A 16,567-nucleotide genomic window follows, 5' to 3' on the forward strand; every position below is an offset into this window, starting at 1 on the left:
GCTACTGATTTTACTTTGGAGGTGGTGTTGCACCAACACGCAGTTTGATGTAGCCCTAGGAATAGATCATACTAGCCTTTCAACACACCCATCGTTGCCAAGGTGGCCTCAGACTTTGAAATCAAAACAGAAAATATTGGAGACACACGGCAGGTCAGGCACCATCCGAAGTTTCTGGTCAATGGCCCTTCATTGAATGAATACCAGCCTTGTTCTTGAGATTTTTAGAGTTGAAGAAGTTCTGAGAAGCAATAAAAAAGGCATACTATTTTTTAATGATGGGTTGTTCGGATAAATATAAACTGCATAAAATAATGCATCTTTAACATCGTTTAGTTTAGTTTAGAAAGGTACAGCATAGAAACATACCCTTTCACCCACAAAGACCTCACACCAACCATCAATTAACCTGGTGAATCTCCTCCGGACTGCTTTCAATGCGACTATAGCTCTTACTCAGGCAAGGGGATGAAAACTGTGCACTGTTGCTTTCATCAATACTCTGGTCAACTGTATCAAAACCTCCAATCCTATAAAAACAAAGACCAACATGCAATTTGCCTTCTTAAATTTATGTCATTACTCGATTGCAAACGTATTGAGATTCAAGAAAATTAATGTTTCAGTTTGATGATACATTTAACAGATCATTTCTTCTCAGTTCCACAGTCTTCTTATTTATCTCAAGAGGCTCCACACTTATTGCATTGACTCATCTTATTCTAGTTGGTGAGCATTTGAACAATTTTGCTACTGCTGAAAATCTGCCTGGTCTTGCTCATTCCATATCTCTTTTATGTTAGTTTCTGACAACAGTATCCCAGTGGACACTGTATTACAATGGTAGTGCAATGTATATCATGGCTATTGTGTTTAGTAATTATTCTAGTTTATTTCTTCCTTGTTTGTTTAAGCCTCAGTTGCCTAGAAACAGGAATTCACCTTATTTTGGTGAGCTATATCTGTTGCTTATAGAATAAATAGTTTTTTAGTTCTGTCGAAAACCTTGTATGAAATTGGGCAAAAATATATTAAACGCAGCATTAGGGGATTTCACATTTAGATTGATGTGTCAAAATGGGATCAGTGCGGTTTATATCAAATACTGCACAGTTGCCTTTGTCATTGCCATACTGGTCAGAGGGAAACAAGTCAGTATTTAAGAAACTGTTGCCATGTCAGTTTCTGTGGTCATGAGGGTAAATGAAATCTGGAGCTGTTCCTTGTGTTGGACGTCATGACCACTATCCCCATGCACCCACACACATGGCAAACAGACCTCATTGAAACCAAAAGAACAAACTGATGGAGGAACTCAGCCACACTGAATGGTCATGAAGCCACTGCCAGATGCAAATAAAACTCAACGAATCAGGCAGCATCTGCACAAAAAAAGAGAATCAGAGTTTAAGCTTTAGGTCGAAGACCCTTTGTCACAGTTAGGAAAGGCAGAAAACTAGAGATACAAGGATGCACAGATGCTGTGAAACACAGAGTGCTGGTGAGTCAGGCAGCATCTGTAGAGGGAATAGACAGATGACGTTTTGTGTCGGAATCCTTCAGACAGAAAACTAATTAGTTTCAAAGTGCTGGAGTAACTCAGCGGGTCAGGCAGCATCTTTGGAGAAAAAGAATAGGTGATGTTTTGGGTCGAGACTCTTCTCTACCCAAAATGTCACCTATTCTTTTTCTCCAGAGATGCTGCCTAACCGGCTGAGTTACTCCAGCCTTTTGTGTCTGTCTTCGATTTAAACCAACATCTGCAGTTCTTCTCTACGTAGTTAGTTTCAAGTTACAGAGAGGGTGAGGGAGGGATGGATAGGACACGGAAACTATATCTGATAAGGCAAATCCAGTGTTGGCATGGGAATACACGACTGATGATGTCATCAGTTTGACACGCCAATAAATTAGATTAGAGAGAGAGAAAACATTAACAATTGTACATTAAAGTGCCATGAAATGAGGGCAGTTAGAGAAAGTACATATAGAATTGTAAAAATTATGAAATATTGAGCTGAAACCACACTATCTGCTTGTGTTGCCACTTTCAGGAAGCAATGGTCTTGAATTCCAAGAATCCTCTGCACATCAATGTTGTTAAGGGTCCTGCCATTAACGGTACACTTTTCCCTTATATTCACCCTCCCAAGGTGCAACATGTCACACTTGCTCAGTTTAAACTCCATCTACCATTTCTCTGCCCATATCTGTCAATCTGTACAAAGAAAGCAATAATTTTCCAAATGATGAAGTTTCAAATTTAATTATTTAAAAAAATCCATAGTTAAGGATTCACAGTTGTAAGTCCTGCAGAAGAGTGGGCAAATTGATGAAGAATTATTGAATGCCAGGGAAAATATGTCGTCATGAGATGTTCTCAAAGTAGCATAGTTGCTGTTGTGGCTCAGAGAACTAACAGTGCGAAGCATTGCATCCTTTGGTAAGAAATATTGCCTGGTAAATCAAAAATAAAAGACATAGGTTTAAGGTGAGAGGTGAAAAAGATTTGAAAGTGCCCTGAGGGGCAACTTTCTCACTGAAACGACGATTCAGGTCAGGACCTTTCTTCACTCTGCGACCCTAAATGTCGCCTATCCATGTTCTCCAGAGATGCTACCTGACCTGCTGAGTTACTCCAGCACTTTGTCAGATTTTCATTGGACCTGCAACTCATTGTATGTGTGCATATGACAATTTGAAGAAGGGTCCCAATCTGAAACGTCACCTATCCATGAGCTCCAGAGATGCTGCCTGATCCGCTGAGTTACTCCAGCACTTTGTAAGATCATTGTAGCTGCACCTCAACGTACTCATGCATATGGCAATCTACAGCAGTCTGAAGGATTCTCATCCAAAACGTTGTCTATCCATGTTGTGCCTATGACAATCTGAAACAGGCTGAAGGGACTCAAAATGTCCAAGTTCCCCACAGATGTTGCCTGATCCGCTAAGTTACTTCAGCACTTTGTGTCTTTTTTTCATGACAACTTTGCACTAGTGCAAAATTGTGTTTTACACCAATGACCGGTTCTTTTTTTGCACAGACTTTTTATTTTATTATCTTTCAGAATTGTATGTATAACTTATATTATCTTACACTATACGGCGCAAGACACAAAGTGCTGGAGTAACTTGAGTAACAGGAGTAAATGGTACGTTTGCAGGTTGATTGGCTTGATATAATTGTAAATTGTCGGATCGTGTAAGTGTGCGGGGATCACTAATCAGTGTGGACTCGGTGGGCCTGTTTCTGCACTGTATCTAAACTAAACTAAAGTAAAGGTGGGGGAGGGACGGAGAGAGATGGGATGCAAGAGTTACCTGAAGTGAGAGAAATCAATACCACGGATTTGGGTGTAAGCTGCCCAAGCGAAATATGAGGTACTGTCCCTCTAATTTGTGTTTGGCCTCACTCTGACAGTGGGGGAAGTCCAGGACAGAAAGGTCAGTATGGGAAGGGGAGTTAAAGCGTTTGGCAATTGGAATACCACGTAGGCCCAGGTGGACTGAGCGAAGGTGTTCAGTGAAACGATCGCCCAGACTCCTTTGGTCTCGCTGATGTACGAGTCCACACCAAGAACAATGGATACAGGTTGGAGGAGGTGCAAGTGAACCGCTCCCATAACCTGAAAGGACTGTAGTGGTGTGTAGGAAGGAACGGCAGATGCTGGTTTACACCGTAGATACACACAAAATGCTGTAGTAACTCAACAGGACTGGCAGCATCTCCGGCTAGAAGGAATGGGTGTCGTTCCGGGTCGAGACTCTTCTTCAGACTGTGGGGGTCCCTGGACAAAATCGAGGGACGGGTGTTGTATCTCGTGCGGTTGAAGGGAAGGTCCATGGGGAGGGGGTGGGTTGGGATGAGTTAAGCAGGGTCAAGATCGCTGTGGGAAGACAGTGGCATCTCTGTGCAGGGCACTGCATCCGGCATGTTACTCCTCCAGCCGGAGGAGCCGCTGCAGGCAGCCCCGAGCGACGTGCGCGGCCGCGAGTGGCGGTAACGCGCGTTCTCGTCGCTCCCTCCTCACTATGTTATCGAGTGGTAAAGATGGCGGATTTCCTGCCGTCCCGCTCTCTCCTCGCCGCTTGTTTTCCGAACTGCGTTCTCAACCAGCGAGAGGCCGAGCAGCTTCGCAAAAGCAAACAGATAGACGAGCTCATCTCCCGGGATAAGACTTACGTGCGGCGACTCGTGAAGATCCTGCTGCTCGGCGCCGGCGAGAGCGGCAAAAGCACTTTCCTCAAGCAGATGCGAATTATCCACGGCCAGGATTTTGATCAGAAGGCCAAGGAGGAGTTCAGGGGAACCATCTACAGCAACATCCTGAAGGGCGTTCGCGTCCTGGTGGACGCCAGGGAAAAGCTCCGTATCCCCTGGGGAGACCCCGGCAACCAGCAGAACGGCGAGTTCCTGATGAGTGTCGACACCAGGGCGTTGACCGGGGCCGCCGCGGGCCTCGTGGAGACGCGGGTTTTCCTCAAGTACTTGTCCGCCTTAAGATCGCTGTGGGAAGACAGTGGCATCCAGAATGCGTACGACAGGCGCAGGGAGTTCCAGCTGGTGAGTAACTCGGAGCCGATGCGGTGGAAAAGACGCGCGGGCTTGGTTGGGAAGGCCTGGCTTGGAGAGGAACGAGAAGCCAGCGTCTTCCTGAAGAGGGTGTGTTCCGTGTCAGAACTTTGGGCGGGTGGAGGGCTTCTCTAGTTTGCAAACTAGCACGAATCAACTTTTAATTTCTTTATAAAAATCTATATTTATCGTTGTATTGGCTCGTCCATTTATAAATGGGCTACTCGGTTCTCCGATATCATCAACATTTTTAGTGTGTCTTAGTTGTTGGACGTATATTTGAATGTTTACAGAACACGCATTATTTCAAACACAAATATATGTGATAGCTGAAGTCGAAAGTGAGCAGGATTTTTGATGACCTTTTTCTCAACAGTCTTGTATCATTTTCTACCGATCTAATCTTATGTAGCATTAGAAATTTATAATTCTCAAAGACGTGACATCTTCAGGAATGACTTGCAAGGTAGTTATGTTTTGTGGATACAAGTTTATGAAGATTTGAGTTGCTCAGGATCACTGACTTTTGCTTGTCAGTTGGCACATTAATGGAATCGACTTTCATTGATTCATTTGAAGGCCTGGATTTTCATGTATTTCTGATTCATGAAGATGGTATTGTTTACAACAAAACTGAAGTATGTCTTCAATATAAGTGCCTGCCTGATACATGGAAAAAAAAGTTGAGTTTGTGACTACTTGTAGTTTTAAAGTTTGTTTTATTTTAAATAATGCATGCATTTGCTTCTATATTGTATTATTGTGTTTCGAATTACTACAATCTTTATGCCCCCTCTTTAAAAATAATAGGACATGTGCATTTTCCAAGCAAAGTATCTTCATCTGGAGAAATTCTTACTTCCATATTGTGCAGTTTGGATGGATGTAATGTGCATGTTACATTGAACTTGCATATTATTGCAAAAGTGTTTCTGTACATTAGAAAAAAACGAAAATGTAAGGAGAGAGGAAGTGAAATAATAACATTCTAGGTAAATGAGTTGATTGCTGTTGGGAATTACCTGCATAAATTCATAGTTTTTCCTTTGATCGCTCTGCAAATGTAGTGCACTATAATTAGCAAAAAAAAATGGTTTGTTTCCTGTATCAGTCTCTGCAATTTTATGTTGGTTGTTTTCTTTGTGATCCTAAATCTCAAGCTGGGAGGCTGGGTGTTCTTGGTGAAATAGCACCAATTATGATCGCTAACATGTTTCTGCTTTGTGGTTATATAATGGGTGCAGTTCATGATAGTGCTTTGGTTAAAGTCTGATGGAATTTGGCAAATATGGGAGAATCAAATTCGTAGACTGTCCAGGAATTTGATTTCTCAGTGTTCTGATAGTAAGACAATTGTACTCGCGATGAAATTAAGATGTACTAATGTTGAATTACTTTGAGGTTTAAAAACTGAAGGCAATTGGAACTCTTGTAAAATCAGTTCTGTTAACTCAGACCCAAAGATATGTTGATTTCAATGTAGACCCTTGTCCTGAAGTGAAAGTAAATTTCAACTGATTTATGATTGAGTGGAATATCAACTGAGTACTGTTCTCCACATTGTTTGTCCTTCTTGATTGAGTAATTTGAAATATCCTGGAAAATCAGTTGTTTTTTTGACTAATTTGATTTTGGGATAAAACAAAAAATAGTTTCAGTCACTTATATGATTAATTGTGTGTTTTGCAAATGTAGATATGTCAGTAATTATTGGGTTGAATGTGAATACAATATAATGAGAAACTTGCTTAAAGTCATAATCAGTAATGAGAAGTATAGGTCACCATGTGCTTAGCTATTCAAGAGGAAGAAGGAAGCAGGCTTAAAAATAAATGCGAAGCCTTTTTCAAATGTATACTAAATATTTGCTAAAATAAAAGCTGAAATGGCTGGAAATACTTAAATCCAAGAACAGCTGTGGAGAGAGAAACATTGAACATTTTATGTCAATGTCCTTTCATCTGATCTTAATTCTGCTGTTTGTGCAGAAATTGTGTTTCTCTCCACACATGCAGCGTGACCTGCTGAGGAAAATAACGTCTTATCTTTCAGCATTAGCAGCATATTGGCATTGGAGTTCGTATTGGATATAGAATTACAAAGAAATACTCAACTATCAGCTCTATCTAATCAATAGTTATTAGCAGAAATAGGGAATAACGAGTAAAGTATTTCCTGCTGTCATGCACAGCATAATGCAAGACAATGTATTCCACATTTGACCGAGATATCAGGAAGTGATTAATATTTGCAAACTTCTCATCGCCAGATGCCTTGCCCTCTTCCCAGTCGCTCTTCTACTCCTTGGCCAACTGCTGGTTCACCCTCTTCCCAACCCTCCACTCCTGGCTTCTCACCCACCACATGATGACTGCCCACTCTCTCTTCTTTCCCCTGGCAGCTCCCACTATCCTCTTCACACCCCCCCCCCACACTTTCACCAACCAGCTCCACTCTCCTCCCTATCTCCCCCACTTGCTGACCCCACTCTCTCCCCAACAACCTGGATACCCTCGTTTCTACCCTGCCTTTACTTTTATCCTCAACCCACACTTGCCCAACTTGACAAAAGGCCTCCACCCAACCCCACTGTCGTCGTCGTCGTCCCCGCCCTGGCTGTCACACCTCTCTGCCTCACTCGGCTGCCACCACTTTTCACGCAAACCAGCTGCTTCAAATTCTCTTCCCCCCCCCCAAGTTCACGGATCTTCCCGCCTCACCCTACTCCACTCCCACCCAAATGGGTCTTCCCATCCTGCTCCCCCCCCACCCTCCCCAGGTCTTCTCGCTTCACCTCTCCACACCTCCACACCCCTCCTTCCCCCCCCCCGCCGCTTGGGTCTTCCCATCCCCTATCCCATACCCCTACTCTTATCACCCCACATTAATTTTGCCCCCTTCACTCCATCCCCACAGATCCTCTCAACCCCTCTTCTGGGCTGCTCTCTTCCTTTCCTGCTGCCATCTTTGCCTCCTCCCCTCTCCCTCCCTGGCTCTTCCCTTTCTGCCTCTGGCTGCCTTTGCCTCATCTCACCTTTCCCCCTCCCCTTTCATTCCCAGTTATTTGCAGCATCCATGATACTGTTGAGGGCTTCTGAGAAAGGCAAACTTACCTTTTGTGTATCTGGTGCTGTTAACTGACTGGTATATGCCATTTTGAGCCTAAGTGAAGAAATATTGTCCAACAGTTAGTGTATTGGGCCACATGGTGCCATCATGCAGAAGGGTCAGTAATTGCCCCTCCTGTTCAGAACCCTTTGTCCCTGACATGAAAATGCTTTTGCAAATATTAAAAATAATTGGAAGAGTACATACCAAAGATTGGAAAATACTCTATTTTAAATAGAAAATAATTAGAATCTAAATTCACCTTCAAAGAAAAGTTACTAAATACTAATGCCTTTATTAACCATTCCGTTCAATTGAAATGAATTGATGTGTTTGGGTTTATTACAAAGATTGCCGAATGCAGGTACTGGCATTGCAGCAAATTTGCTTTTCACTGCTGAAAACTGTTTAGTGAAATGCTAATTATTTGTGGCCAGCAATTCCTGGGCTACTCTGTTTGGGTGGGGCTCTCAAGGTTGTGGGTACTGGTTATTGCAGAACTATTCTGGCATTTACAGTGGTGCAACCAATGTTTTCTAGCAAGTTATAACCTGAAGATTATCTTTCTCTCTCCACAGGAGTATCTGCTGCTCGACTGACAAAACATTTTCAGCATTTATTTCATTTTTTCACAGAAACCTTTGAATATATTGCTGTAGTTCATCTTGAGTATTTCAGATTTTGTAAGTCATTTGTATGCTGTCTGATTTTGGCTTATTTTACTTGGCACTGTCCTCTGATTTGACATTCGGTGCTTTGATCAAATGGGAAATGATCCAATTCATTTGAAGCCTTTCACCCTCTCAAAGTTAATTTGCAGAGTTCAAATGATTTTGAACCTCTTCTCAATGCTGGTTTGTATTTAATTGATAAAATACTTGTTTAGGAAGTTTGACATTTTTCATGGACAAACATTAATGGGTGAATTTATTTGACAATCTGTGCTTGCTAATAAAATACTTTGTGCTAATTGATTCTCATAGGCTCTGTGCACTTTTGCAGGATAAAAAATGTAGATCTTCCGCATTGGAGGGGAAGTAAATGTAATATTGGTTTATTTGTGTTGTGCAAATTGGTATTTGATGGGGGGATTGATATGCTTTCTGGAGAAAAATGCAGTATTATAGTAATGCTTCATTGACATTATATGTTGGAATAATAAGATGCAGCAGTTGGAAAAAATCAGGCATTGTTGCCACCAATTTCATCACTTCCCTTTTTATTTGACTGGGCAGTGTGCTGAGATGAGTAATGAAGGAGAATAGTCTGTTCGGAACACCATTTTGTTTATGGATTTCCTGCCTTCTGCCTTTGATTTTGCATATGATATTCAAAGTTGTAGGCTTGAATTTCTACAGATTAGTGTTTGAAATGTATAAACATATTGATATTTTCTCTTAGTATGAAAAGGAAATGGAGCAGTTACAATGTATGCATTTGATTGTGGGAAGAACAGGGAAACCCCACCAGGAGACTGCATGAAATCTTTTTACTGGAATTCTTTACATTTGTGTATTTATTTTTGTTTGACATTTATGCTTTCTAGTGCATTATTATGGTTGAATTTTGTATGAGTTATTAGCAATGCATTCTCTCACTTGGTTCTTTCTCTGTAGTTTTTCTACTTACAAATTGTTGAATGCTCAGTTGGTTTAATACCTTAAATACAGATGACCAGGCAGTTTCATTTTGGTTTTGTTCCAAAAGTCAAAAGTTTTGATTTGATTTGGATCTTGTGGTGCAGTTGATGCAATATAGTAATTTATGCCAATTTCGCACATCCAATATTCTCTGTCTGTTTAGCATAAGAATAATGATCCTTTATTTGTTAAATATTGAGTGAAGTCATGAGTCTAAATGCCAGGTAATCTTGGTGTCCTGTTGGGACTATTACACAATAAACCAGTTGTGTAATGTATTATATGCTAACATTTGGTGAGCTCAATTGCTATTAGTCCATTGGAACAGATACATAAATCTATAATCTCATTGGGTGCCTGAACTTTATAGTTTGGTTTTGTTTGATCTGGAAGCTGGGTTGATTTCGGTTCTCAATTAATAGAAAATACAACTTGAGCCCCTGCCGATCACAAAGTTTAGTGCTGAATATATTCAGGAAGTCTTGCCTCGGAACGTGGTGGTTGTTGGTTTGCAGCATGGGATTGCTCACCTTGGTTCCCAAAAAGCAACCACTGGTATAGAACCGTAGTGAAGCCAGTTGGTGTTGGGAAGTATTAAATTAGATTACTTGTAGATGTTGATTAAGACATTAATTCATAATATTCAGTGCCTGCTACTCCTGAGCTAATTTCTACTGACAAGGCCTGCTGGGTCTAATTAGTTGAACAGATTTTGGGAAAAGGGAGAGATACAATTCATCCATGTGAACTTGATATAGACAATAGGTGCAGGAGGAGGCCATTCGGCCCTTCGAGCCAGCACCACCATTCAATGTGATCATGGCTGATCATTCTCAATCAGTACCCCGTTCCTGCCTTCTCCCCATACCCCCTGACTCCGCTATCCTTAAGAGCTCTATCCAGCTCTCTCTTGAATGCATTCAGAGAATTGGCCATTTGCTTATGATATCTTTGTCATTTGCACAGGGTGTTTATGATCTGCAACTACACTAATTTGCATTATATCCCACAGCTGACGTTCCAGATGATCTCATTCAGTATGCAATAGCTGAGTTTTCCCAACAGTTTATGCAGCTGATTAAATATTATATTTTAAAATTGGTTTATTGGGAAGTAGAGTATATTTGAAGAATTTTATGCGAAGTCGTTACAGTGAAGTTTTTGTAAGCAAGTTTTACCCATCCCATCTTATTATGAATATTTAAATATATTTTGAATGTCTGAGAATGGCATGGAAATTTGAGAAATAATAGTGGCATTTGCACTGTGATTGGTGCGATTGGTTGACCTGCAGGAAATTTATTTTAAGTATTAAAATGGAAGCAGGTGAACAGATCTCTTAGTGGATAAAGACGTGGTGCTTTCTACCACATATCTCAAAATGAAATATGCAATCCAAATAAGCTACCATGATCAAAAGCTTTTGAAAGGAATGGAATGGGCCTTTACTCTCCATTTCTGCACTATTTACCTTGCAAATATGGCCCAGTGTTGTTACTCACACCAACATAATGATCCAAGAGGGAAAAATGGTTGCTTGGTCATATCTTCAGTAATGTCAGACAAACATGCTGTCATCTAGTCAATATCACCTTTAGGATTTAGGATTGAAATAATGGTGTGAATAAAGCAAGTCTTTATAAATAAAAACTAAGCAGTGCTGAATTATGTACTTATTTTATTTATGCAATTCTTGCTTTACTCGTGCACCTTATTGCAGGTGTTCTGGAGGTACTGGTGGTGTTTGAGGATAAATTGAAAGGGCAATATAGGTATTTCAATGAGAAATTCAATATACTTTTGAGAGAGTGTCCAGCTTCAAGTTTCTGGGCACTCACATTTCGGAGGACCTAACATGGTCCACTAACACTGCTGCGCTGGTCAAGAAGGCACAGCAACGACTGTTCTACCTAAGAACACTGAAAAAGTCTGGTCTACCCCAACAGCTGATGACAACCGTCTACTGCTGCACCATAGAGAGCATCCTAACACATGGCATCCCTGTGTGGTATCTCAGCTGCACGGAGGGAAAGAGGAAAGCTCTTCAGCGGGTAGTCCATAGAGCTCAGAGGACTATCGGAACACAGCTACCAGCCTTGGAGGGCATCTACAACACACGATGCCTCAGAAAAGCCACCAGCATCCACAAAGACTCTTCACACCCCTGCTGTCTTCTACCATCGGGCAGACGATACAAGGCCTTCTACGCCCGCACCTCCAGACTCAGGAACAGCTTCATCCCCAGGGCCATAGCTGCTATGAACCGGTCCTGCTGAGCCGGATGGTCACATCGCACAGTGAACCGGCACAGATCTACTTGCACTTTATTCTGTTTTAAAACTGTTCTAATTTGTTTCATTGGGCTGTTTAAATTAATACTGACTAGCTAATTAATTTATTGCATCGTATGGGAGGCGCATTCCCAATCTCGTTGTACCCCTGTACAATGACAATAAAGATATATTGTATTGTATACTTTAACTCGAGTAACATTGGCAAAGTTTGTGTTTTTGTAATTCGTATCTTTAGAAATAAAAATGTAGTTAGCGAGATTTTTCTGATATAGGTGGATTAAATGGTGTAGATTGGACATTTGTGTGATTCTTAGCCACACAGCACAGCCTTTAAATTTTTAAAAAAAGTATATCTCTGCCATTTATAAACCTTTGACTGACTGTGATTAGGGTAGTTAAAATTCCTGTGAAACAGAAGCAGGCGCGGACCCACGACCGGGTCCACGGACCCACGACCGCACGCGCGGATCCGGCGGTCAATCTGGCAGCTAATTTGGAGATGTTCAGGTTTGGGGAAAGATTTTTAAAAAGTTCTATTTGGTCTGGTTGCATTCTTGCAAAAGGATATCAACATTTATATTTGGTTATCTGATAGGCCAGAGACAATAGTGTCATGCAGTGACTCACCATTAAACTTGTGTCCGCTGGTTCTTGATTTTCAAGAAAGAGGTAGATTTAGCTGTTAGAGCTAATGGAATCAAGGGATGTGAGGAAAAAGCAGGAACGGGGTACTGATTTTGGATGATCAGCAATGATCATATTGAATGATGGTGCTCGCTTGAAGGGCCGAATGTCCTACTCCTGCACCTATTTTCTTATGTTTCCCTTTGTGTAAAAGACTCATTGTAAATATCCTATCTATTACCCTCATGATCTTATGTACCTTTATAAATTGGTACCGGCGGGAAATTGGTCTGCCGACAGTCACAACACATAAGGTACACAAAAACCTGAAATTAAAAGTGAAAACAAAAGAAAAAGACAAGCGACTGTTGGATAGCTGCAGTGTGCACAGTGCCTTCACCAGAACAAATGGACAAACAAATACAGACTAATTCCCTAGGCAGAGGATTCTAAACTAGAGTGCCTCCCCCCCCCCCGACACCCAACGGGTCCCCTTTTGTTCTCCCACCATCCCTCTCAGCGGTCCCCCGACGCTGGGTCCCCATTGTTCTTCACGGCGGTCTCCCCACGCCGGGTCCCCATTGTCTCCCCCTCACACTCATCGACCCTGATGCCCACATTGCCACCGAGGCTCCCAGCGCTGCCACCGCTGAGGCTCCTTCAGCCCAGAAAGGCCTCGCTGCCCGCCTTCTCTGCAATCCCCTGGAAGGCCTGTGGAGCGAGTCGGGCCTACCGGGGATCGGTCTTCGGTCATCGTTCTATTCAGCGGCGGCATGGTCGTTAGGCAGGTGGATCGGGCTCGCGCGGCTCCCTGGGACACTCCTGCCGCACACACTGCTTCCCGGGACTAAACGGGAATCAACCCCTCCTGTGCTTCATGGAATAATGTCCTCGTCTGCTGAATCTCTTCCTATAGCCAGAGGGCCTCAAGTCCTCGTAAAGTTTCTCTGCACTCTTTCCAGCTTAACAACATAATTCCGAGAGCAGGATGACCAAAACTGCTCCAAATGCAGCCTCGCCAACACGTTTAATTTAGAGATGCAGCGCAGAAACAAGCCTTTCAGCTCACTGAGCCCATGCTAACCAGCGATTACCCACACACTATCCAACACAATGTGGATAATTTACAGAAGCCAATTGACCAAAAACCTGCACGCTTTGGAGTGTGAGAAAACCAGAGCACTGGGAGAAAACCCACGAGGTCTCAGGTAGAATGTTCAAACTTCATAAAGTCAGAACCTGTAGTTTAGATCAAATAGCTATATAAGGCAGCAAATTTACTGCTGCCCCTGTAACATAGCATCCCAACTTCTATGCTGTGTGATTTCATGTTTGAGTATTTGCTATTTTAACATTAGTTTTCCAAAATACAGTTGATGCAAGGTTCATTTTATTTCAAATTGTAGTAAATATAAACAAAAAGAGGGGAAATTTAAGAAATTTGCTTTGAGGGGCACTAGACAATGTTTGTTATTATCATGTTTCAAAGGGGTGAGTGTTCAAATTTTCCATGGCGCCATTCTGTGGCAGTGTACTATTTGTGACATTAATTCTTCATCTTACTGTAGCCACCACTTAACTCTTCCTCTTCATTATTGCTTGATTTGTTGATTTTTATTTCGTCCAACGTTTTCTGGCTTTATGGTTTAAATTGCCAGTGCCTGCAGAGACAGAAGATAGATTACAAAATTTTGGACATTCATTTTATTAGATTATTAGAACAGAGCCTTAACAAACTTGAGACTTTGCGGTTGGCTTTTTATTTCCAGATGCTAGTTTATAATCTAGTTTATATTATAAGTATAATGGTCACATACTTTCTTTTCTATCTTTTAGCAGATCTTGTCTCAATTAGAAAGGAAGTCAGATGATGTCTACTATTGCATACGTAATGAAGGGCACGATTTTAACATGGATAAATAACTGAAATTTGTGATGTAATTCCAGAAATAATTAGATAAATGTTATTTCTTTGCGTTACATTTATAGATGGTTTAAGCATTCAAAATCATAATGACCCAACCATGGGTAATGATAATTAATGATGGCATCACACTCGAGGAGGAGAAAGGGAAATTATGGTATAAAGGATGGGATGAAGAACACTTGGAAAGTATCAATGATATTAGACAAAGTTAATTTGTATTTCTGGAATGGAAAAGGGATTTTTTGTGAATGTAACTAATAGACGAGGTAAAGGAAAGCCAATCAATGTGGTGTACTTGGATTTTCAGAAAACCTTTCATAAAAGTCATGCAAAGCACAAGGTTTTGGGGGTAATATATTAGCATGGATTAAAAATTGGTTCACAGACAGGAAACAGTAGGAGAAAATGGTCTTTCTCAAGATGGCAGGCATAAAGAGTTGAATACTGAAGGGATCAATGCTTTTATGATTTGGATGAAGGAACAAAATGTTTAGAACTTTGATTAAACAAAATTTGGGGATTGTGAAGAAAATACACTTCAGTAGGACAAACATTGTAATATTTAAAATATTTATTTGTGAAATGTTGATTTACATGGAGACTTCTTGTACATTAGTCAATGAAAGCTAGCATGTGTGTATAGCAGTTAAGAAGACAAATAGTAGGTTGTGCTGAATAGCAAGAGGACGAGTGTATAGGAGCAAGGAAGTCTTACTACAGTTATATGGGACGTTGGTACTGTCATACCTGGAGTAATGCGTGCAGTTTTGGTCCCCTTTCCCATGAAGATATACATTTGCACTTGAATGGCAAACTGCCACACCAGGAGATATTATATTGACTAGATTTTGTACTTGTAAGAGTTTAAAAATGAGAGGGAATCTCACTGAAACTTGCATAATCTTGAACGGGTTGTATGGAAGATATTTTACTTACCCAAGGTATTTAGGGGGGGAGGGGGGCGGTGGTCAGGTCAGGTCACAATGTTAGTTTGCTGAGCAGGAGATTTCAGACAGAGAGGTAGGCAAAATATCTTCATTCAAAGCTTGGTAAGCCTGTGGGATTTGTTACTAGAGGGCTGTGAATGCTACGTCATTGCATTTTTTTGGAGGAGAAAGATAATTTGTTGGGTGCAAATGAATTTAAGTAGATCGGGAAAGAGAATGAATGTGATATTCAATTTTGTGATGAAATCTGATTCAGATTTTCTTGATTGTTTCAGTGGAACTGAATGCTCTGCTTATTTAATTGAGCATACTGTGGATCGTAACTTGTTTATTAAATATATTGAACATACTGAGAATGCCTGCAAACATGGTTCAAACATCTTAAGCTCTTGCATCTGTTGCATGACAAGTGGCGTGAAATGAGTTGAGACTGTCCTATCAATTTTGTTACATGTTTTTAATGGAAATACTTGAATTCAAATTTATGCTCACTTGCACCATTGTAAGGCAAAATGTATCTTCTAGGCAAGACAGTAGTCGTTTAACGTTGCTAATTGTTTCAGCTTTGTTACTGTTGCAATGAGGTAATTTCTAGTTTGTCACTCCCCAAGATGTAGTGTGCCCACTCATGAGTTAGACAATGACTCAATGTCTGAAGAAGGGTCTCGACCTGAAACTTCACCCTTTCCTTCTCTGCAGAGATGCTGCCTGTCTCACTGAGTTACTCCAGCTTTTTGTGTCTATTTTCGGTTTAATCCAGCATCTGTAGTTCCTTCTTACACAATGAGTTAGACAATGTTCTCATGGAATGTTGTCTATCTCACATAGAACATACAAGTACAGCACTGGAACAGGCTCTTTGGCCTATGATGTCTGTGCTGACCATGATGCCAGATTAAACTAACCCTATCTACCTGCACATGATCCATAATTTGTCCATTCTCTGCATGTGCATGTATCTACCCATATCTGTAAATAGTATGTACCCTGTGCTAACCATCTTCACTATCCACAACTCCACCAGTTTTTGCATTATCTGCTAAGTTACTAATCAGCCCATTTACACTTTCTTCCAGGTCATTTATATATCCGAGACACCAGAGGTTCCAAGCGCTGATCTCTGCGAAACATCACTGGTTACAGACCACCAGTTAGAATAGTACTCCCACTCTTTCCCCTCCACACCCCGCTTCTACCTCCTAGGTCCAAGACAATTTTGAATCCAGTCGACCAGATCACTGGATCCCATGCATCTTAATCTTCTGCATCAACCTACCATGAGGGACTTCGTCAAATGCCTCACTAAAATCCATTTAAACAACATCCACTGCACCATCCTCATCAATTATCTTCACTTGCTCAAAAATGTTATCAAGTTTGTAAGATATAATCTGCCACGCAGCAAGTCGTGCTATCTAATAAATCCGTGCGAGTAAATCCTATCCCTAAGG

At 41.2% G+C, this 16,567-nt stretch overlaps 1 protein-coding gene and 1 long non-coding RNA gene across 2 annotated transcripts in view; one reads left to right on the plus strand and one right to left on the minus strand.

The window, feature by feature from the left end:
- Positions 1–93: 93 nt before the first annotated feature.
- Positions 94–4,468, minus strand: LOC144594582 (uncharacterized). Its single transcript, XR_013547407.1, has 3 exons — positions 4,187–4,468; positions 370–530; positions 94–241 (listed from the first exon to the last, which is right to left on the minus strand). It is a non-coding gene; the product is annotated as an uncharacterized LOC144594582 (long non-coding RNA).
- gna13a (guanine nucleotide binding protein (G protein), alpha 13a) overlaps positions 4,034–16,567 on the plus strand; it is a 64,137-nt gene continuing 51,603 nt past the window's right edge. The window contains exon 1 of the mRNA XM_078401303.1: positions 4,034–4,567. Coding sequence (XP_078257429.1) covers positions 4,055–4,567 — 513 coding nt within the window. The 5' untranslated portion in view covers positions 4,034–4,054. The remainder of the gene's footprint in view (positions 4,568–16,567) is intronic.

This window comes from Rhinoraja longicauda, chromosome 6 (genome assembly GCF_053455715.1).
Source record: "Rhinoraja longicauda isolate Sanriku21f chromosome 6, sRhiLon1.1, whole genome shotgun sequence".
Classification (NCBI taxonomy): domain Eukaryota; kingdom Metazoa; phylum Chordata; class Chondrichthyes; order Rajiformes; family Arhynchobatidae; genus Rhinoraja; species Rhinoraja longicauda.